This window comes from Alosa sapidissima, chromosome 7 (genome assembly GCF_018492685.1).
Source record: "Alosa sapidissima isolate fAloSap1 chromosome 7, fAloSap1.pri, whole genome shotgun sequence".
Classification (NCBI taxonomy): domain Eukaryota; kingdom Metazoa; phylum Chordata; class Actinopteri; order Clupeiformes; family Clupeidae; genus Alosa; species Alosa sapidissima.
The window spans coordinates 37,071,704-37,096,917 of NC_055963.1; the positions used below are offsets into that span (position 1 = coordinate 37,071,704).

General features: G+C 39.4%; 1 protein-coding gene across 2 annotated transcripts in view; it reads right to left on the bottom strand.

Annotated features, from left to right (window-relative positions):
- The window catches only part of rprd1b (regulation of nuclear pre-mRNA domain containing 1B), a 36,316-nt gene that overhangs the window by 2,120 nt on the left and 8,982 nt on the right, over positions 1 to 25,214 (bottom strand). For both annotated transcript variants that reach the window (XM_042098262.1, XM_042098261.1), the window contains 5 exons: positions 17,347 to 17,476; positions 13,934 to 14,073; positions 10,611 to 10,729; positions 2,771 to 2,897; positions 2,519 to 2,694 (listed from right to left, as the gene is read on the bottom strand). In XM_042098262.1, coding sequence (XP_041954196.1) covers positions 2,519 to 2,694; positions 2,771 to 2,897; positions 10,611 to 10,729; positions 13,934 to 14,073; positions 17,347 to 17,476 — 692 coding nt within the window. The remainder of the gene's footprint in view (positions 1 to 2,518; positions 2,695 to 2,770; positions 2,898 to 10,610; positions 10,730 to 13,933; positions 14,074 to 17,346; positions 17,477 to 25,214) is intronic.

Sequence of the window (25,214 nt, forward strand, 5' to 3'; positions counted from 1 at the left end):
GCAACATCTAATTCACACTGCTGCAACTCCTTTCTGCAACGGTTTCGTCTCATTGCGAATCTTTGGTGTGAATTGGGCTTTAAACAAACAATCTGACGGGTTTTAGAAGATTAAATACAACCCGAAACTAAAAAACAGATCAGGCCTCTATTTGAGACCGGCCTTTAACCCAAATTCAATCAATAGCCTAATGAAATAAACAATGGAAATGAGGGAACATATCATTAATAAAGAATAATGTCCATTCAATCAATAATATAATAACAATAACATGGTAAGACTACATTAAGGAGAATATAAATAATAAACATATATATTTACACATACATATAACATATATACACAGTGTTTCCCCTACAATGTATTCATAAGCGGCGCAGCGCCGCTCCTGGAATTCAAGCGCCACTGCAAAAAAAGTTGCCTAATTAAAAAAAAAAAATAGACGCAAGTGAACTTCAGGAAGCCGTTCGTTCAGGTTTCATGTCAACAAATAATAGTAGGCTAACGTTGAAGGCGCAGTCAGGGATTCCACAGGAGATCACGCTTGTTTGTGTTTATGTTTAAGTTTATTAGCAGACGCAATTTTGTGCAAAAAAACGTAGCCTACATTATGTTAACCAAGGAACCAAGTTAAACACGCCAGCGAGGTAGCTCGCCCCTACCTTCAGTAGCCTATTCCCAGATAAATTCCATGCATTGTTTTGTTTTTGTTTGTGATACAGGCAATGCTTTCAAGCCCTGTGTTGTTAACATAGCTACAGTAGGCTGTGAAACTAAGGTCTAGCTATTGACAGCATACCAACCTATTGGTGGATTTAATTGAATTTGACACTTCAGACACTTATCTGCTATAATCCAAGACCTGACCATTTATTTTACCAAATGACATGGGAAACAATTCATTTCATCCACATATTCTTATGCACCATGTACAACAACGCTACTAAGTTAGCTTAAAACTGTGAGAATCAAGCAAGCGTCACCGGCCGTCACGGGATTAAAGTGACAGGCACTCAATTTGACTTGCACAGCAGTGTAATGACACAGTGTAATGACATGAAAGAGAAGTCTATATAGTTTATACAGTGCTGTGAAAAAGTTAAGACACCCATGCTGAAATTGACTAAAGGGTGGAATAAAAAAAACATATTTTGCCTTTTGTCTTAATGCCTTAATAAAAAAAAAAAAAAATAGGACATCAATTATTTTGTAACGCATCATGTATCGTAAATAAATAAATGTTATTATATATAAATGTCTTAACTTATGCACTGCACTGTATATTCTAAATAGTAATAGTTTGTACAGTGGCCTACAGTGTACAGTGGCTAATACTAACTAGATGTACCGCAGAGCGGTACAAAATATGACCGCCGCCGAGTCCAGCACATTTTTTCCACAAAAAGAAATCACGCTGAAAGGCCTATATGATTCTAACTGTCTCACTAAATTGCATTATCCACACTCAATTCTCACTGGTATCTGCTAGACAACAAGTACCAAAACATGATTAGTTCATAGACTTCACATGTAAAATTAATTTTATACAACCCCACCTCCATCTTGCCTGTTCATAATTCTGAGAAATTCTTGATTGTTTGTGTTATGTTTATGTTATGTGTGTGGGTGTGTGTGTGTGTGAGTGTTTGTGTGTGTGTGTGTGTGTGTGTGTGTGTGTGTGCGTGCTTGTGTGTGAGTATGTGTCATACGTATGATTACTGTGAATGTATGTATGTATGTGTGTGTGTGTGTATCTGTTTGTGCACATGTGTGCACATGAAATGGGTTAACATGACCCCTGGAGGCAAACATATGGAAAAAAATGGTCATCCTAGGCCCTACGGTTCTCGAGATATTCACAGAAAACTATCTCCGGCCACCTACAGGCCAGTTGGTGTATAGTAACATAAATTAATTTATTGTGTGGCCCCCCCATGAACGGAATTCCACAAAACTTGGCGTGCATACAGAGGGTGTCATAATGATCCTACACTTCCTATTTTGTGCAGTTTTGACTATGTTAGGTCATAGATACCTTCAATTACAACACCTCATTTTTACTTTTTTGTGTTTAACTAGGTGGCGCTATACATGAAATGAGTGGTTATGGAATGGGTTGACATGGCCCCTTGAGATCAACATACAAAAAAAAAAAAATGGTCCTCCTAAACCCTACGGTTTTCGAGATATTCACAGAAAACTGTGTCTGCCCTACCCTCCTTTCGGGGGGTCCAGTCCAGCGGGGGGGCTACAGATCAAAACGAAAAACGATGGTTCCATGCTATCCATGTGGGGTTACATGCCCACCAAGTTTCGTGTACCCCGGTCTTTCAGTGTCCCGGGAATCATTGACGGAAATTTGGGCATGCGAAAAAAAAAAATCTGACTAAACCTATATGACCGCCGCTTCGCGGCTTTCCTACGATCAACAGCACCGCTGCTGGAAAAAGTTCTAGGGGAAACACTGATACAACATATTTAGTATGGTATGATTCACAAAGTTGTGTCAGATACTTGCCTCTAGTTTCTTCTCACGTTCAGTGAGGGCTTCCTTCTGGCTGTGAATGTACTCAGTGAGCATTCGAGCCAGCTGCCGTCTGTCCTCCAATTCTGCTGCTAACCGTCCATTGTACTCTGCCAGTAGTAGACATGCCTCATCTACCGTCTTGGATAACCTGTCTGCTGCCTCTTTATCTGAAAGAGTAATTGTGTAAGCAAGAATTCAACAACCATCTACAATCATGACAAGATTATAGGCCCATTAACTCACCAGTGATCTTTTCCAATAGTGACACATCTTGGACCTCCTGTGGTAGCGAGGCAATCTTTTGTCTCACAGCAGCATCTCCAGAAGCAGCATTCTCCAAATCCTGGAGGGCTTTTACTAACTCCTCTGTCTGAGGAGGAAGAAAAAGGCGGAGTAGGATGAGGTTTCATCTTGCATGGAGCTTTTTTGACAACATTTCAAGGAAATAGAACATTTTTTTAGTTTAATTGGGCCTTGCTTCACTGAAGACATTTTACATTGGTTGCATGCCAATGGGTGTATACCCTGGGCTAATTTTGGTATAAGGTACTGGTCCAGGCTGTAAGCAATTAGAGTAGAGCATTGACAACTCTTCAATAGTCATTGTAAACAAACAGAAACTTTGGCAACAGTTCATAGCAACATTTGTGCTTAATACAATAGCCAACAGTTTCTTTACTCACATAGAGGTATACACATACATGTACATCTCTACCATAATGTTTGATAAAATGTTTTGCATGGCTAGGGGCAAAACCCAGTACTGGGCTAATTTCATCCATATGTGTAGTGAAAATAAGATTCAGGTGGAAAAATACTGCCATTCTCCTTTACTGGCAACAATAATGGCTTTTTATAGTGAATTCTGGCGTCAGATGTAATTCTCCTTCAAAAATAAAATAAATTGTTTGTTGCTACTCTGTTATTTGATGCTCTTTAAAAGCCTTGGCATGCCTGGCACCCCCCCACCCCCCCCACCCCACATTAATTTTATTCACAAACTGAATTTCCATGACTATAATGAATGGTACAATATAGTAACCAAATATTTCAGAGCAGCTGCACAGCTTTCAAGAATCTTTTACTTTTTTAGAGCGGAAGATGAATAAATGGGCATTGAATAAACAAAGTTGGATTAACCACAACTACTCAAGCAAGCAGAAAAGCTAATAACCAGAAAAACACAGATTCTGTGTGGAAATATATTTATATTCATTAATTTTTCCAAACCATTTCCAGAATTTTTGAACTTATTGAAAATATCTAAAATACTATAGAGGAGATGAGATTCAAACTGACACAAGATAGGCTAGCTTTGTACATATCAGGTCTATCCTGTGCTTTGTTAACGTATGTTTTAACATCACATATGCACATTCATAAGGTAGGCTACAGTCTGCGCGAAATAGACCGGCATCCCGCACGTTATTGATGTTTCGTTGAAAAGAAGCTTAGTTTGGTGAAATTTGGAGTGGAGTGGAGCTGTTAACTAACGTTTCTAATGTGAAGTTAGCCAGCACCAGCAAGGATCGCTATTTTAGTAAGGAAAGTAACAGATGTCAGGACAGATGGACAGGCATCTGCTACATGCTCTTCAGACAAAGCTAGGCCTACAACTTCGGAGGAAACAGTGAAAAATGAGAAAGAAAACACAGTGAAGATTATGTTAAATATGGATTTAAAGTAACGATTGACAAAACTGGAGAGGATGTAGCCTACCACTGTTTCGTATGTTCAACGTTGCTTTCAACGAGGCCATGAATTAAACCAAAACTTACTCGCGTCATGAGACACACATTACAGTTTCTTGAGTAGCCTATATGCAACAGATTTTGTGTGATGTCAAAGGACAGCCGCTCATGAGAAAGAGTGCTGTGAGGTGTCTTTTACCCTTTTCAACTATACCTCTGTCTGTACCATAGTACCACAAATAGACAGACTGTGTGGTGGGTGGTTCTAGAGATGTATGTTACTGGCTGAAAGAAAACTCAACATTCAAGCCTCTGTAACTCTTTGCCAGTACATCCCACAGTCACTCTGACTGAGAATTCTACAGGGTCTCAGCTTTCAAAAGAGATCAAGCATTTGATGATGGGCCAAAGTGTGTGGAAACAGTGCCCTTCTAATTAGGTGATGTGCAATGTCGGGCAAAAAAGACTTAAAATGGGTGTGAGGTTTAACTGTTTAACTAATTTATGAATTGTGCACTGTCACTGTAAGGGCTTTATTAATAACTAGAGAATGTAATTCCAGGGAATTACGAGTGCATGAAAATGCAAAAATGGCTGTTGAAAAAAATATTGTTGAATATTGTTTAAAATATAATCCAAGTAAAAAGATGGAGGTCAGATAGAGATTGGTTTGGTAGGGAGTCATAGTTGATGACAACTGACAGTTGGAATGGCTGAACAGTTAAATAGTTAAACTAGATGTACCGCATCTAGTTCATACCGCATACCGCGGTACAAAATATGACCGCCGCTCAGTCCTGTACATCCATTCCGCGAAAATAAATCACACTTCAATTTGTCTCCATATTTTACTCCATCCCCCACTCTTGAAACTTTTGTGTATGCTTGTTTGGCATGCCTGAGTGTGTGTGTGCGGCTGCACAGAAAGTAGCCTACTGGTGCTGAAAAGGTGAATAGATTGTAGAATAGCCAAAGAAGATGTAGCATTGTTATAAAACCTTTAAAATCTCTAAACAATCACAAGTAGGGCAGTTCATCACAGTTCATCCATTGCAACTGGATTGATGAAAGGTCACTTACACCTGTAGGCTACATTGTATTTGGGAAAAGCAAAAGGTATCAGCATAATGTTATTTATTTATTTATTTATTTATTTATTTATTTATTTTTTATGTATTTATAAACAAAAACATCTGTCAGTTCTATGCCGTTTTCAACAGCTATCAAAAACAAAAGGTCATTTTTGGATGGATGGATTTTTTGTGAATGTTTCTTCTTCTACATAAGATTTTAGTCATCTTTAGTTCATGTAATACTTTATTGTCAATGCACAAATTAAGTAACAGTAGTCTGAAACGTTATTGTTAATGCACAAATTAAGTAACAGTAGTCTGAAATGCTGTTTTACATCTAACCAGTGGTACAAATAACTGACATGTCCAAATGGGCCTTGATGAAATGCGTCGCTAGACTGTTCATACACATTTTAACGGGCCAAAGTTGAAGAGCTTTTGTCCGTTATTGTTCGCAAATATAGGCTGATTCATGTTCCCTTGCATTGTGTAACTGAGGTCCATGGCTAGTCTGGCTTTCATCAGACCAAGCTCAATCTTTTAAGAAATCAAAAAATAAATAGCGGGCAGATCAGGCTGGGTTCACCCAGCCTAGTCCATAGGCACCCGATATTGTTTAATTTTCAGATTGAGATATACACGCTCTGGCTATTCTAAATGCAAAAATGCATTAGGGAGTTATGACAAAACTGTAACTAACAAACTAGATCCTAATAGAAAGCTGTTAGCTTCCCTAAGCTACAGGTAGGATTATAAGGTAGGCCTATTTACAACAGAAATTGTCAATAGGCTATGCTGGCGACACAAATAAAATCTCCTTTGGAAACCAATGGCTTACGACTTACAGTATCAAGCGGACTTAAACTGCCATATCGTGGTGAAAAGTTGTAATAACATTCACGCAGCTCCATGAGTCAAGGAAAGCGCGAATGAAGTAGCCACTTCTAAATGGGACCCACTACACAGTAGCTTAAGGTGTGTTGCTAAAAGCAGCCATAATGAAATGAAGGTGTCATTGTTTGGATACTTCACACACACACGTGCTTTTTAATTTCACAGACTACAACTACCAAGCTGGAATCAAAGCACATCGATTCCCCTCTCACACCCTGCACGCACTTAAAACAAAATAAACAGGCGTCTCAGTCTCACGCATGTATAGGCAAAACTGTATCAGACCGGTGTAACGTTGGTAAATCTTCCATTGAACAGAATGATTTTGTAGCACGTGCAATAAATGTCAGTCGAAAGATACAAACAGTGCTGCTATCAATTTGCTTGGAATAACCGCATTTATAGTTTTCTACAAATGCAATCAATCAAATGGGTCTCCATCACTCAACCAACGCTAACGGTAACATTACCTAGGTCCTTATTGATATTACAAGATTAACGTACCTGCAGTAAAAACCAAGCATGTCCGATAAACATCCTCAGATTTATTTCGGCTTCAAGAAGAAATGGGAATTACACTTCATGTGAATATCGTCCTGTCCTTATTAGATGTTCGCTGCGGTAAATTACAGTCCTTGTAGGAAGTGTCCATTGTTTTTCCCCAACCCACTTTTAACTTCCAACAAAATTACGTCTCACTGCAACGATGCGCCATCTAGTGGACAAACGACTACTTATCGCCAATACTGAAAATGCAGCCATGATGATGATGATGAATATTTATTTTGGCTTTCTTTTGATCCTACTGAATTTGTAATTATGTATCGGCCGTTCTAATACCGATAGTATGTGGGTGCCTGTGTGTGTGCATGTGTATATGTGTGCACCGCCATTTACAGGCCAATGAGTGTACAGTCACTAAATGTACACATAACCTAATTTTTTTAGAGCCCCCCATGGATGAAATTCTACGAAACTTGGCATACCCCCAGACCCCCAGAGAATGCCAGGTCAATCATACACATAAAATTTGGTGCAGTTCTGAACATCTTAACTGAAGATAGGGGCGATTAAAGCAGAATAATATTGCATTTTCATTTTTTACCGGGGGGTGGGGGGGGGGGGGTGTGCAAATCACAAATGAGTGATTATGAGCCAGGTTGATGTGGGCCCTTGAGACCAACATACCATAAAAGAGAACTGTGTCTGCCCACAGAGAACTGTGTCTGCCCTACCCTCCTTTCGGGGGGTCCAGTCCAGCGGGGGGGCTGCAGATCAAAACGAAAAATGACGGTTCCATGCTATCCATGTGGGGGTACATGCCCACCAAGTTTTGTGTACCCCGGTCTTTCAGTGTCCCGGGAATCCTTGTTGGTGTATGTCACTAAATGTACACATAAGTTATTTTATTGTAGGGCCCCCATTGACCGAAAGTACACAAAACATGGCATGCATTCGGAGGGTGTCATAATGATCCTACACTTTTAATTTTGTGCAGTTTTGACCTTGTCAGCCAGAGATATTGTGATGAAAACACCTAATTTTTTGCTTTTTAATTTTTAACTAGGTGGCGCTATACATGAAATAAGTGGTAATGGGATGGGTTGACATGCCCCCTTAAGACCAACATACAAAAAAAAGGTGGACCTCCTAGGCCCTACGGTTCTCGAGATATTCACAGAAAACTGTCTCCGGCCACCTACAGGCCAGTTGGTGTATAGTAACATAAATTAATTTATTGTGTGGCCCCCCATGAACGGAATTCCACAAAACTTGGCGTGCATACAGAGGGTGTCATAATGATCCTACACTTCCAATTTCGTGCAGTTTTGACTATGTTAGGTCACAGATACCTTCAATTACACCACCTCATTTTTACTTTTTTGTGTTTAACTAGGTGGCGCTATACATGAAATGAGTGGTTATGGAATGGGTTGACATGGCCCCTTGAGATCAACATACAAAAAAAAAATGGTCCTCCTAAACCCTGCGGTTTTCGAGATATTCACAGAAAACTGTGTCTGCCCTACCCTCCTTTCGGGGGGTCCAATTCAGCGGGGGGGCTACAGATCAAAACGAAAAACGATGGTTCCATGCTATCCATGTGGGGTTACATGTCCACCAAGTTTCGTGTACCCCGGTCTTTCAGTGTCCCGGGAATCATTGACGGAAATTTGGGCATGCGAAAAAGAAAAACAAAAAAAAAAACAAAAAAACAAAAAAACAAATCTGACTAAACCTATATGACCGCCGCTTCGCTGCGCGGCGGTCATAATTATTTAATAGCGAATTATTGTATTGAGGACTTTTATTTTGAAACAGTTGTGGGCAGAGGAAACAGTTGGTGGAAGTTGTAGTTGATGACAACTGGCAGTTAAAATGGCTCAACAGTTAAATAGTCGGATAGTGAAAATGGTTAGGTTATTTGATAGGGAATTATTGTAGTGAGGACTTTTATTTTGAAACAGTTGAGGACAGAGGAAACAGTTGGCGGGAGTTATAATTTATGACAACTCACAGTTGGAATAGTTGAACAGTTAAAAAGTTGGATAGTTTAAATGGTTAAATTATTTAATAAGGAATTATTGTACTGAGGACTTATTTTGAAACAGTTGTGGGCAGAGGAAACAGTTGTCAGGAGTCATAGATGATTACAACTGAGAGTTGAAATGGCTGAACAGTTAAACAGTTGGATAGTTAAAATGGTTAAATTATTTAATATAGAATTATTGTAGTGAGGACTTATTTTGCGGGAGACATAGTTGATGACAAATGACAGTTTGAATAGCTAAACAGTTAAATAGTTGAGTACTTTAAACGGTTAAAATATTTAATAGGGAATAATTGTAGTGAGTACTTTTATTTTGAAACAGTTGTGGGCAGAGGAAACAGATGGCGGGAGTCATAGTTGATGACAACTGACAGTTGGAATGGTTGAACAGTTAAATAGTTGGTTAAATTATTTAATAGGGAATTTTTGTAGTGGGGACTTATTTTGAACCAGTTGTGGACAGAGGAAACAGTTGAACAGGATCTATAGTCTTAACTCATTGAGTGCCAAAAACGTAATATTACGTTTTAAGCTTTTTTTTTTAATTACGAAACTAGACACTCTAACACACCTTATATGTGATTTTGGGAACTCTGTGATGAATGGAAATGAAATATATGACGATCGAAAACTCATGAAAACGCACAATCTGGACATTTTATCTGGACATTTTATCATAACTCGGATGCCGCTTTGGGTCGAATCAGTGACGCATGCACGTCAGGTCAAAACCAGGCCATTTTCGTAGTCTATCACTAGGTGGCAGTCTCGCCAAGTCTCGCTGATCACTTCCCGGAAAGTTTACACAAGTAAGTAACAGGCAACACTTCATATTTCATGAAAGATGTTATATCTCTATTTCTAGAAAAAAAAAACAGCGATTTTGATGAAAACTAGCCACTGTTTAGCTTGGGATTTCTCAGGAACAGAGGCGTGTAGAAATACACGGTTTGCATCCACCGAGAGCTTGAAGTCTCACCTTTTAATCGAGCCATTGTATGTGTTCATAGCTATAACACAGAATATGCTGTGGCTGTACAAAAATCATCAACAATGGTCTAGATTGCTGGCACTCTAGGACAAAGCTCCCGAAAACAGCTTGGCATTCAATGAGTTAAGAGAGCCAGATTGTATGCGTGTGTGTAGTGAGATGTGTTTCTTGACTGGTCTAATAATAATGTAAGTAATAATAAATAATGTAAATGAATGATAATAAAAAAGGTGAAAATTTACACAAAAGAAAAACATGAATTATCCTGTGAACAGTTCAAGTACTGCAATAATCATGCTTTGTAAATTACATATTTTTTTCACAGCAGATGAGCTTGGTTTACAATCTCCTACAACTAACAGCACCGCTGGTGGAAAAAATTGTAGGGGAAACACTGCTCAGTAACATAAATAATAGACTATATTATCCGGGGAAAACTTAAAGGTGCACTAAGCGATGTTGGGTAACGTCACTTCTGTTGACGTTCAAACAAAACAGAGAGCTAGCTCGCTCCTCCCTCCCGTGCAACTGAAACTCTCCTGAACACGCAAATCGTCGGTGAATGGCTGGAAAAGTTTATTATATTTCATGGTCCAGGCTGTACCAGGGTGTTTTTGTTGCCGTTTTTTGGGGCCTGGGCTGTCTACAAAGGCCTTTTTTTACAGTGTATTCAGGGGACAGGCAGCTAGCTGTTTGTGAGATGTTTGCTGTATGTGACAAAAAATGTTAGCGTAGAAACTGTGACATCGCTCAGAGCACCTTTAAAATGGACTACGCTTAGCTTCTGTTTTCTGAGGGAGAACGTTGGCATCTAATGGTCAAACAATGGGTACAATATAATGTGTCTGCACAGCATATTTCACAAAATGTAATGCATTCATACCAGTTGTGGTCCACTGCCATCTGGATCCTTTGGAGAATAATGTGCTCTGTAGTCATCCTCCTCCTCCTCTTCCTCCTCCTGGATCTTTTGGAAGGCTCTTTTAGTGGCCTTTTTGTCCTCTGCAGACCACACAAACATGTCTGACACATTCTTGATGAAAACCATTTCAGGAATGACCATATGACTTGACAAATATAACTCAATATAATTAAAAAATCCAATATCAGGTTCCACAGGGCCAAAACAGGTTAATCGGTCAGGTTAATCACAGGTTATTGCTGACAACCAACTAGCACGCACATACATTCTGGGCCTGTGTAATATGAGGAAATAGGAAAACAAAAATATCCAAAAAGTAAACAAGGCAGTGTTTGCCAAAAATGGTCATGCAATACAGCTACTTTTAATTATGACTGCTGCTAGCATAGCGGTCATATAGGGATTGTCGGGAACATCTCAACTGAGGGACTATTAAAGTGTAAGTTCAGTGTAAATTGACCCATAGTCTTGTTCAAGCTCATCACATGCACCCCATATGAAAAAGAATGAGACAATTTGGGACAACATAGGCCAAGTTATGGACAGGCAGCTTAAAGCAGACCCATTGGGGCAGTGGGGAGATACTTTCAGTTCCAGTTTTGATGCCCCCATGGGTCTGCCTGTCCATAACTTGGCCTACATTGTCCCAATTGTCTCATTCTTTTTCCGATGGGCTGCATGTGGTGAGCTTATACAACAGGGCTATTGGTCAATTTACACTGAACTTACACTTTAATAGTCCCTATCAGTTGAGATGTTCTGAAAATAAATGAATTTACGTCTATATTTAGTGACTGTACACCCATTGGCCTGTAGATGGGGGAGTTGAGCGAAGGGTTGCTGGTAGAGGATGATGACGAGAGAAGCTACTAGGCAGGACTGTCTCACACTCTCTCTCTCTCTCTCACACACATATAAACACACACATGCACGCATACACACGCACACAGACAAGCATTCACAAAAAATGCAAGAGTAGGGGTAGGAGTAGGAGATGGAGACATATTGACAAGCATTCTTTTTCGCGGAGAGGATGTACAGGACTGAGCGGCGGTCATATTTTGTACCACTATGCCGTACATGTCATCTAGTTAAGAATATGTCTGATAAGACATTGCAAATGGCACTGGTGTTGTCAGTCCTTGGTCCTTTGGTTGTGGAGGAAAGAAAGAGGCAGATTTAGTCATCACGAGGCAAAACACTACGAACTGGGATTGTATCTCCATAGGGGAAATTGACGATTACACTACAGGTAAGCAACAGGAGATCATCAGTAGCTCAACGTCTCATGGTGTCAACAGTGCAGGATGCATCACAAAAACTAGGGGCACAGACTCGCCAACTAGCCTGCCATTGGCTTGGTGTGTTCCAGGCTTTAATTAATGACCTGCAATCCCTGTAATTTCCAATCTGAGTGGTGTATGAATTGCAATGAAATGTTTTGTATCTACAAATCTGTTTTGTGGCATGTGTTTTGGGTTTTATTGAGGGTTTGCCGTTTTGCCTTTTAAGGGCTGTATAAAGTTGACCAAATGAATATAGGCTGTTAGGCATGAATTAAGTAAGCTACTTTGTTGCTACTACTGCAACCCTTCCAACGTTAATGGAGACGAATGTTGACATTTTCCGTATTTTGGGTGACAAAACCGGGAAATCTCCCTTATTTTCAATGTTGACAGCTATGGAACGAAAGAGAACGTAATATGGCGCCTATGCCTAGATGACCCTCAGTCTCCACTGAGTCTCTTTGCAAGCCACAGTGCGAGGCCTTTATTTTACTCCCTAGGCTACTCTGCAAGAAAGAAGGAAATGAGGGATAAACGTAATGTGCAGAGGGGTACCAGAAGTGTGAGAGAGCTACATGGAAAATATGCACCAAACAAGCCACTTGAAATTTTGCTGTTTTCATGAATACAACATTTTGGTGACCCCCCCCCCCCCCCGAACGGACCCTAAAGGTCCCAACTTAAACTTGACACACTCAGAGTTCAACATTGCTCTGTATGAGCGTGTCCGGAAACAGTGCTGGAACGAATTAGCAAGTATGTTAACTAGCTAGGTAGTAGGTTATCTATTTCACCTCTCTACAAATAAGAACCATCATTCCATTAAAGTAAGCCCAATACAAAACATCTAGCGTAGATCGAATAAGATTTTCCCTTTTAAGCAAAACTAAATTAATCATAGCCCATTTAGAATTGATTACACTGGTGCTTTCTGAGCACTTTTGAATGCATTTTAGGAATTTTGGGATCCTGATCATGAAAAACACCTAACGATTTTGCATAACATACCAATTTTGTTGTTATTGTCTATTTTTTCATATCATGTGCTTCTTGATATTTTATGTGCACAGAGCAAGCTGTTTTGTTCTGTCCAAGCATGCGTGGGCATTGACATCTGAGTATAGATTTTGGGCTGCTGATCACCAAAATCACCTTGATAATCCCCTACCTACAGCACAAGGATTCCAGTCAGCCGTCATACTGAAATACAGAGCTTTGTTTATGGGCTGCCTAGGGCTGCCAACATCTGCTTCAGTGAGCCAATCAGAATGTCCTGCACAGTGTGATGGAATCGTGCGACTTGTTGAATAACACCACCTCAATTACGTGTATCTGGATCAAGTCTCTGCTCACAATTGAAGAGCAACAGTGCAAGTTTGTTTTCATCCCACATGCTACCAAAATGTCAAAACAAAGCCATTGTGCAATATGCTTGTGTTTGTAAAGTAACAGCCATACATATGGGGCGCTCCGGACAGGGTTGTTCAGGCAGGTTCGAAAAACATTGTTGAGGTACTTTAACCTTTCGTTTTTTTGATTTATGCTATTTAAAGTTATTGAAAAAGGGGTAAAAAATGATCTGATAGGAGTGAGTGAGTGAGTGAGTGTCATCAAGCACTGCATAGGATTTTACACCCCTCATACAAAATCAAGTTTGCCAATTTGAAAGTGGACTGCTGACAGTTTCCTCTTTCTATGACAAAAACACAAGTCATTGGCATGGTTTTCAGCAAAAAATAACAATGTGGTATGGTTTTCAGCAACATAGCAAGCTCCAGAGGGTTGTTCAGGTGACACAAAATTAACTAATTCATGTGGAAATCTGTGAAACACCTTAAACATTATTAAGTAAAGCCATTAAAAAAATTGTGTGAAATCAGCACAAAACTTCAGCTTTCATAAAGTAATCATTTTTATTTTGTTTTGTTTTCAGTTTTAAGTTCCATAAAGGCTGAAAAGTTTAAACTGCAAACTCCTGACCATTCTACCAATCCTTACCTGCTGATTTTTGTTTTGGGCTGTTGGAGTCCTCAATGGCCAGCTTTAACTGCTGGATGAAGTCAGCACGGTACAAGCTGCGTTCCTGCCAGATAGTTAGAAGTCTCTCCATGGGCCTTTTACAGCCTTCATCTGCCTCCCTGATGACAATTGGGAAGAATAATCAGCATCTACAACTGTGTTCAGAATTCACATCTCAGCAGCATAATTATTCAAATATGATAACAATAAATTTGAAAGTATTCAAGAAAATGTTTAGCCCAAATCTGGGCATATTCTTACGAAGGACAAAATTGACTTGTGTAAATAAATAATTAATCAAATTCTAAAATGAAAATAAATAAATGCATCCAATATTTCTTTATGAATAATCATAATTCAGATCTACATCTATCTGTACTGTTATTCCTATGTGCCTTATACTTCTTCATTCATTCATTCAAACCTTTATTTACACTCGTAGGGCATTGAGGTTTCCCTCATTTACAATGACGACGAGTTTACAAAGGTCATGCATTAAAAAAACAATAGAAAGGACAGATAAAAACATTTAAAATTTAAAATATCACTTCAAAAATATACAGTATACATATATACATACATCTTACTACAGTGCATGCAAAGTAATACACCGTTTTGTTATTCAGGTTTTTTTTTTTAAATTCATCCAGGATTAATTCAGCTTGACCCACTGAACATAGAAATTTGGTTTTAAATTTGCCATGTAGTTCTTGAAAAGGACATTTGACATATGTATTTTTTCTTTTTGTCTATATTATACTTTTTGAGATATTAATTAAAAACAAAAAATAAATTTCCCATAATTTAACATTGGCCATTGTGACATTATAATAGAGTAGAGGTGCTTGATTGCCTATCTTAGGGCTCATTTACACGTATCTAGATATTTGTATAAACGCTTTGGCCCTTTCGTTTACACGTAAACAAAGTTTTAGCTCCCTCAAACGCATACTTTTACAAACGAATATGTCATATACGTGCAGCAAAGATTCTAGAGCGGAACTTTTGACGTGCAGTGTCTGCCTGAACATTGTACACACCAGTCTGATATGCGATTATTTTTAATATTGTGTTTACATTTCTTTGCATTATAGTTAGCTCAATATTACCCTGCACACAATGTCATTTGTTTATTTATTTATTATTTAGAATATGTTCATGTTGTGGCAAAAAGGTTTCTCTTTTTTTTGTTAATTTTGGCCAAGTTCGGATTGATACCAATCCTACGTGTCTGACTATCCAAAAGCACAACCAGTGAGCAGTGTTACCACAATTAAGGTGGAAAATAAAAGTTTTGTGTTCAATGTATTTTTGTTAATGTTGTAATGGATTTTAAAACATGGTATCGAAAAAAGTATCGTTAAGGAACCGGCATCGAAACTGAGGTATTGAAATTGGCAACGGATCGAAAGATTTTGAACGATGCCCAGCCCTAAATCGCTGATACAACCTTTAAGACTCTTTTATTCCGTGGTGTTTTAAAAGTTAATTCAGCAATACATTTAACAGGTAGCCTGAAGACGTAGATCATACAGAAAACGAGTTGGCAGTTTACTTTAGCAAAATTAGTTTCTAGTGATGGTAACATAGTCTTTGTTTAGAGTAGAATACCATGGCTAGCAATATGCACCTTGTATAAAATGGAATTATCACTGAAGCACTTCAAGTTAGTAATCAAGGGGGGGCTCTGTGGTGCAACAGCTTGCAGCCCCCATGCTCTGTACGGGTCCAGGTGCCCACAGGGACCCAGGTTTAAGTCCGACCTGCAGTCATTTCCCCATCTCTCTCTCCCACTCACTTCCTGTCACTCTTCACTGTCCTATCGGAAGTAAAGGCAAAAAGCCCAAAAATGATACTAAAAAAAGTTCATCAAGAATCTTTGATAGTAACAGCCAAGTGAGGGTCGGTGACCGGTAAACAGAGTAAAATAAAGATTATTTGGCGGCACACAGTTACAATTAAACAATTTGTTGTTCAAATAAAATTTTTGTTTTTTAAATAACGTGTTGTACTAGGTCCTTAATCTCATCGCGATTAATGGGTTAATGCTGACAACCTTAGTTTTGAGCCTTGTACTATTACTACTATTATGCACCAATCACTAGTGTTTTTTTTTGTTTTTTTAATGTAGTAGATTGTAATGTACACGTGGAATAATGAAATCATTAAGGCTGTCAAAGGTTGTATATTTGTGACAACTGTTTAATAGCATCATAAACTACCCACAGAACTATGTAGTTTCTGAGGAAAAACTTAGGCCAGTAAAGAGCCAATTTTGTATGTGCCAAGATCTGTATTCATTGTTCATAACAAATAAATATAAGATGGACAGAGAATGACAGATGGAGAGAGGACAACAGAGAGTGTGTGTTTGGTGTTGGTGTGTGAGGTGGGGTGTGTGTGTGTGTGCGTGTCTCTGAGTGAGAGGGAGAGAGGGAGGGAGAAAGAGAGATTCTCCTCCGTTAGCCTTTTAAGTGGGTAAGGGATCAATCTAAGCCAAGATTGGGACAGCACAGCACTTGTTTTCACTTACAGTGTACAGCAGCGCACACACATGGCACCACTGTCCATCGAACTCAAATTTATGATCCAATTAGCAATTAGGAAGTAGGCTAATGTTCAGTGACTTCGCGGTGAAATTTCCGCCACGTCATTCACAAATCGTCTTTTACATGGAGTTCTATTAGCATCGTAAAAACTGTTGCTTTTTTTTGTATATGTGTTTTGACAAACCGATTGCATATTCACTTGTAACTATATCAAACTAGGATAAAGTTTGGGCATATGATGAGTGTGAGAGAGAGAGAGAGGCTGCAACTGCAAGTTTCGTGGCTTCCATTATGTGACGTCAGCCCCCCACAAAGGAAGTAGGTCAACAAAATGCGTTAATTTCATTAATATTTTTTAAAGCGTTATGTATTTAAAAATGAATCGTGGCAATTAACGTGTTAATTTTGACAGCCATAGAAATCATATCATGACTTGAATTTGAAGACAATATACTAAAAAATAGTAAACTTATTATTAGTATTTTTTAAAAAATCTTTCAGTTTAGGTCGTTTCAGTTTAATATATTTATTAAATCAAGATATTGTTAATACATAATTTTTCACTTAAAGTGCATAAGTGCAGTGTAGACACAAAATACAGATTGATCATAAGTGACAGATCATAGGTGTTCAATAAATGTTTTTGTTAAGTTGAGTAATTTTGTGCATCTTTAGTTATTATTAGTGTTACATTTTATCATATGGCGAAAGAAATCTGCAGCATATATCAGCTATTGGCTGAAACCGAAGATCGGCATCAGCCATTGAAGAACCCATACCATAAGTACTCACAGCTTAGGATAATAAGATAGTAGAGATAGATAGAGAGCCTTTTCCACTCACCTTGCAACATGAGAACAGGCATCTACAAGAACACCCTCAAAATCTCGAGTAAACTCAGGACCTTTCTTCTTACTGTTCTGGATCACATCATTTGCAAGATAAAGAAATGTCAGCTTTCTGTTGCTTTTGGCTAAAGAGAGAGAGAGACAAAGAAATAATTAATAGTAACACTGAATGATTGATATGTCAAGATTAAGCTTGAGAACGGAATCTCATGGCAAAAACGGTATGCATGGGCAGTGTTTCACGTGTGGTAAAGCCTGGTCAATCCAGCTGCCATCAACTTCAGATTGTAACACTTTGCCGTACTATCTAGCTCATCAGAGTATAGTGTTTTCCCTACAATGTATTCATCAGCGGCGCAGCGCCGCTCCTGGAATTCAAGCGCCACTGCAAAAAAAGTTGCCTAATAAAAATAGACGCAAGTGAACTTTAGGCTGCCGTTCGTTCAGGTTTCATGTCAACAAATAGTAGTAGGCTAACGTTGAAGGCGCAGTCAGGGATTCCACAGGAGATCACTCTTGTTTGTGTTCATGTTTAAGTTTATTAATAGATGCAATTTTGTGCAAAAAACGTAGTCTACATTATGTTAACCAAGGAACCAAATTAAACACGCCAGCGAGTTAGCTCGCCCCTACCTTCGGTAGCCTATTCCCAGATAAATTCCACGCATTGTTTCGTTTTTGTTTGTGATAGAGGCAATGCTTTCAAGCCCTGTGTTGCTAACATACCTAGGCTGTGAAACTAAGGTCTAGCTAGCCTATTAGTGGGTTTAATTGAATTTGAGTAATAGGATACGCAACCATTTACATCTGAGATAGTTTGTAATTCCTGTAGATAAGAGCTCACCAAAATTATAGATATGATACAAGACACTTATCTGCTATAATCCAAGATAGATTTTCTTCGAGTTTTTGACCATTTATTTTACCAAATGACATGGGAAACATAATTTATTTCATCCACATATGCACCATGCACAACAACGCTACTAAGTTAGCTTAAAACCGTGAGAATCAAGCAAGCCTCACGGGCCTCACGGCATTAAAGTGACAGGCACTCAATTCGACTTGCACAGCACCAATACAGTGTAATGTCATGAAAGAGAAGTCTATATAGTTTATACAGTGCTGTGCAAAAGTTAAGACACCCATGCTGAAATTGACTAAAGGGAGGAATAAAAAACATATTTTGCCTTTTGTTTTAATGCCTTAATAAAAAATAAAAAAATAGGACATCAATTATTTTTTAATGTATCATGTATCGTAAATAAATAAATGTTATTATATAAATAAATGTCTTAACTTATGCACAGCACTGTATATTCTAAATAGTAATAGTTTGTACAGTGGCCTACAGTGTACAGTTGTACAGTAGTAATTACTAATAATGTAAATGAAAAAGGTGAAAGAAAAACATGAATAATCCTGTACTGCAATAATCATGCTGTGTAAATGCTTGTGTTGATGGTGATGTCATAATGTGTAACCCAATCTGTCTTTCACAAAATCCACCAGCAGTCACCATTTAAGGAGTCATTTTTTCAAAATGTTCTCTTTTTTTTTTGGGGGGGGGGGGGGGGGGGGGGGCCTTCCTACGATCAACAGCACCGCTGCTGGAAAAAATTCTATATTATTCAGAAAAAGCTGTTTTATATTAAGCCTAACATATAGACCATTCATGCCAGTCATATTCCTGTTTTTCACAATTTTCAGCCAAACCAGAAAAAGCTCATATGGCGTGACTGTCCCAAACCCATTTCATAAAGTTTGATTTTAAACAAAACCAATAAAATGAATATATTTTCCTCTTATGTACATATTAATTCCACAATTGTCTACTTGTAAGTCTGCTGTTTTAAAAGTCCAGGCATAATAATTTGAACCAGCCCTGACCTGAACAAAAAGATTTTGTCCCAAAAATCAACAGTGTTTCCCATACATTGACTAATCTGTGGCGGGCCGCCATAAAATCAACAGTGGCCGTCACTCAATAATGTTCTATGTTGTACTACTTAAATGAGATAAAATCTTTTAATTGAGCTGTGTTTTTTACGCACGCAGCCTTTCCTTGCCCCGCCCCACTCTCTCATAACGGCTCCGCTGCCCCTCCTCTGCGTACATTTAACAAATCAATAACAATTGTTAATGCTCCGTTTCCACTGTTGTTTAAAGATTGAATGGCAAAGGGATTCGGATCCAAAGGCTAAAATGTGACTCAGCTACAATTTGTAAGGGATCACCAATATCAATAGCCTGACGTAGCCATACTCAATTCTAGTCAGAATATGAGTCTGATACTGCTCCATTGGGACGTAATTATGAGGCGTGTTTCAACCGATACAGGGGGGGAATGCCTCTTCACTCAATTGGATAAACCTAACCAATCAGAGCAACGAAATAGCTTTTCGTGAGATGTAGGAAGTGAGATGTAGGAAGAACACACGAACCATCCTTCCTCTCCACAAATGCCTTAACATTGTTTTCTGGTCTTTTGTAAAAGTTATTGTGCAATCAATATCTCCTACAACACTCATTAGCGAAATCTAAGAGATACGTAGTAGGGTAGGCTATTAGGAATAAAAATGATAGCCTATATCCCCTGTTTTTAAAAATAATTCCGTTGAACACTGATATGCTACAAACATGTTATAAACAGCTGGGAAAGGCTGTCGCAAATCCCTCGAACAGGTGGTCAATCAGAGATTTCAAACGAATGAGGGAACAACATGTCACAACGCAACACGCTGTTTTCCCTTGATGAAAGTGAAACCATGAGTTTTCCCACATCTCAACTTTGCCCAAAGTTTTCAGAAATAATTGTTTTCAGTGATTAACCTCATTGAAATAATATGCATTTTCCATATGGGGTCTTAGAAGCCATCTGTCTCCTTCTAGCCACAGCGTTTTTGTTGCAAACATAATCAACCTAAGCGTGCTCAGATGACGTGATAGACCAGGCGCTGTTGCTCACCTGTCCATCATTGTAAAGCCTGATTTGATTGGTCCGCCCAGCTCTGGGCGAGCATAGTTGCTCCACATCGGAGCAATGCCAGACCGAACTTCCCATATGTTACAGATATATGGCTACATACTGTACATTCTTAAAATGTTCTAGTCTACAATTAAATATTTATTAAAAACTTCACAACGGAGGATATTTTTAGAGCGTGATCTGTAGGCAACTGTAGCCGACAAGGAGGGACGAATGAAACATAACACACGGCCCACTTTTGCTTAAATAATTCCTGAATGGTTTTAGTCTGGGCTGAAAATGCAACTGTATTTGACAGAGCATAGTTTGCTAGTGAGAAAATATTAGCTTTCAGTGTGGTAGACCTCTTTGTAAATTACGTTTGATTAAAACGTGTTTTATCCATCCCAACTTTCCCCACTATTTGGATCATTATCACAATACTAAATGAATGATCCATTATTGAAGCCCATCATTGGATAACCTACTAATATGGGTAGGCATTCATTACATTACATTACATTTGGCTGACGCATTTTTAACCAAAATGACTAACAACATGGTAAACAGTTTAAGTTTTAAAGCAATTCTCTCAACAATTCTAGGACAAAAAAGGTAGAGTACAGTAAGAATAAGTGCATCAGTGAGGGCTGTTTTTAAACAGCTGTGTACTTGAAATAATTAATTTGATCATATATCCCATCTCTGCAGAGGAAAAGTTTTGGGTGAAAGGAATTTAAGGCCTGTCTCATATAGACGCCTGTCTGAAATACTGCCGGTGCAGTTCGGCAATTTTGGAAAATAAAAGCCTGGGCTATTATTTGAAGTTTCTTATGATTTGAAGAAACACTCCACACAGGGCTTAATTTCTGTTAAGGGGGCAGGCTGCCCCAACTTTCTTTGTTTCCAGTTTTCGGAGCCTAGGCTGCCAACTAGAGGTAGACCGATATATCGGTTTGGCTGATATATCGGCCATTTTTAAACGTATCGGTGCATATCAATATTGGCCAACTCATATTGTTTTGGCCGATATTTGTCCAAATGTGCCTTTTTGTGTTTAATCCAACGTACAGCTGTATGTTACTGTCACTATTTTTTTTAAATCATTTTTATAAATGGCTTGTTTGTTTCGTAGCCTAATTTGAAGTTAGAAGGGAAAGTTAAGCATTTTTTTGCCAATCTGCAAATAAATGTCTTACCAATAGCTTTTTTTACTATGTGTTCCTATAGTATAACACCTCCCAATTTATTCATGGCCAAATCCTCGGGGAAACACCTGGAGAGCCCATCAAGTTTGGGGTGCCCAGAGGGACTGGGCGAAAATAATGAAAACATTTTTTTTACCATTAGCTTTTGAGATGTCTAACTAGGGGTTTTTAGGGGTGCTGAATCTATCCCAGTCATTAGTTCTGAGTAAAAATGACTCCAAGTCCATAAAAAATCTATAACAAGTTTTATTGAACAATTACTAAACAAAACTTTCTCTACTCCCCTGCACTCCCTCACTCCTGTTATCATCTTTAGGGGGCAGCCGTGGCCTACTGGTTAGCGCTTCAGACTTGTTACCGGAGGGTTGCCGGTTCGAACCCCGACCAGCAGGCGCGGCTGAAGTGCCCTTGAGCAAGGCACCTAAGCCCTCACTGCTATCCGAGCGCCACTGTTGTTGCAGGCAGCTCACTGCGCCGGGATTAGTGTGTGCTTCACCTCACTGTGTGTTCACTGTGTGCTGTTTGTGTTTCACGGATTGGGATAAATGCAGAGACCAAATTTCCCTCACGGGATCAAAATATACTATACTTTATCTGGCTGAGTTACCATTACAGTTTCCACCAGCAGAAATACACTTGACTCCTTGCTTTTTACAGCAGCACCTGAGAGTGTCACAGACGCCTGCACAGTTGCAGCTGACGAACTTCAGAAGATAGTCCGGTGCAATGGGATCTGGTGTAGGACTGGTGCATAACCATGTTCTCATTGTTTCTATCCACACTCAAGGACATCTAGTGATGGACTTTGTAGCAGTAGCCAATCTCTGGTCTGGAGATATGCCTGCAGAGAGTGCTGTGCTGCACCTCCTGTAGTCGGAGGTAGTTTCTAAGGCTTGATACTAGTTATGTTGTCCTCATGAGTTTTACATTTTGTTTTACATGTTGCTCTCTGTTCACCCTCCACATTGGACACTCTTTTCTCTCTCTCACACACACACACATCTCTGCACATTGAGTCTCTCACAAACACATTCACAACCACACACACACACATAAGAAAGTTCACACCTTCACTGATACTGTCTCTCTCTCACACACACACGCACATATACACACACATGCAAAATGTCCTTTCTCACATACACCATGTTGAGACAAAACTATCTGTGATACACGCAAAGTGTGTGTGGGTGGTAGGGGTGTAACGGTACACACGCGATTTACATAGCTTTCTGTCATTACGAAATCATTTAATTTAAGCCATAGGTTTTGGCCCTATTTGTATGTGTATCTAAAGGCTGCTGAAGCGCAGGGGTAACTGAAGTTCTCAAACTTGCGATCTTAAAGAGACCAGCAGATCCTCTAACTCTTGTGGGTCGACTCGACCGACGACCTGACAAAAAAAAAAAAACATAGGCGCCAATCAGAGCTTCAGAGCTATGGCGAGGCAGAGAATGTCTAATAAGGGGAGAACTGCCACTCTCGGAAAACTTCCGGTTTCTAAACTGGTTGCAGTTCCTTCTGTGGTTCCACATGAAGGCGCTCGTCCACGAGTGCAGAATGCATGGAGGTCTATGGAGCTGTACCCCTCAAAATCCACTTTTCTCGGGATATAATTTTTTTTAAAGTAATTTGAATATTATATTCGAAAGGGGAGGCAAAGAAAATACACTTGGTGGAGTATTATATTTTTCACTTAATTGTTCTAAAAAGCCTTTCAAACGTGTCAATGACGTCACTGATTAGCACAATGCTAGCGTGTTATGGGCAACAATGACCCAAACTGTAAGAAATCAAAAGGACATAAGTACTTGTTCATTCAACTTTTGACCTATAACCCATGTTGAAGTTATACAAACTACAATCAAATCTGATATTTGTCAACGACAATCAGGTGAAAGAGACAAATTTAGCCGTCTAGCTCCATTGACTCACATTCATTCTGTACTCATGGCGATCGCCCCCAGTGGATATCTGGTGGAACTGCAACCAAAATTCGGTACAATGGGACTTAATACGGAGTGGCCAGGCTCTCCGTAGACGGGCTCTGGGCGAGGCTACAGATTAGCGTTAGGTGTCGCTAAAGAACTCCTGTAACTCTCGCTACTTAATTACTCCTGTAACTCTCGCAACGTAATTGCGCATGACATTATTTAATCTGCACACAAGTTTTATGTATTTTTATACCGTGTATTCTCCGTGTAAATTCATGCACCGAACCGTGACGCCCGTACCGTTTCGGTTCAATACGAATACATGAACCGTTACACCCCTAGTGTGTGGTGTGTGTGTGTGTGTGTGAGAAAGAGAGAGAGTCCAATGCGGAGGGTGGACGGTGATCAACAAAATGTAAAACTCATGAGGACAAAACTGAGTTAATATTTTTGTAAATATTTATTATATCTTTTCATGGGACAACACTGAAGAAATTACACTTTGCTACAATGTATAGTAAGTGTACAGCTTGTATAACAGTGTACATTTGTTGTCCCCTCAAAATAACTCAACACACAGCCATTAATGTCTATACCGCTGGCAACAAAAGTGAGAACACCCCAAGTGAAAATGTCTAAATTTTTCCCTAAAGTGTTAATATTTTGTGTGGCCACTATTATTTTCCAGCAGTGCCTTAACCCTCTTGGACATGGAATTCACCACAGCTTCACAGGTTGCCACTGGAATCCTCTTTCACTCCATGGTTACATCATGTTGTGGATATTAAGAGACCTTGCACTCCTCCATCTTCCATTTGAGGATCCCTTACAGATGCTCAATACAAAAGGGTTTAGGTCTGGAGACATGCTTGGCCAGTCCATTACCTTTACCCTCAGCTTCTTTAGCGAGGCAGTCTTGGAGGTGTGTTTGGGGTCGTTATCATTTTGGAATACTGCCCTGTGGCCCAGTTTACGAAGGGATGGGAACATGCTCTGCTTCAGTATGTCACAGTACATGATGGCATTCATGGTTCCCTCATTGAACTGTAGCTCCCCAGTGCAGCACTCATGCAGCCCCAGACCATGACACTCCCACCACCATGCTTGACTGTAGGCAAGACACACTTGACTTTGTACTCCTCACCTGGTTCCCGCCACACACGCTTGACACCATCTGAACCTTGGTCTCATTAGACCACAGGACATGGTTCCAGTTATCCATGTCCTTAGTCTGCTCGTCTTCAGCAAACTGTTTGTGAGCTTTCTTGTGCATCATCTTTAGAAGAGGCTTCCTTCTGGGATAACACCACATAACACACCTGCTCCCCATTCACCCCGGAGATCTTGTAACACTAATGAGTCACATGACACTAGGGAGGGAAAATGGCTAATTGGGCCCAATTTGGACATTTTCACTTTCACTTCAGGGGTGTACTCACTTGTGTTGCCAGTGGTTTAGACATTAAAGGAATTATCCGGAGTAAAATGCACTTTAGATCGATTTACGGATGATTGGGAGTACATACGTTGAGTTGACATCCAAATCATGTCATTCGGATGTGTTTTGAGAAAGTTCGATGTTACCGTTTTTAGTCAAAGCTCGTTAGCGTGGAAGTGAGAAGGGCATATTATTTCGCCGCTACAAAACGCTATTTTTATACCTCTTCTACAGTTCCAAACAACATTGCACTTACGTCGTAGTGAGTAGAGGGTCCCTAAAGCCAAACCGAAGTATCCCGAGGTCTTTATGTGG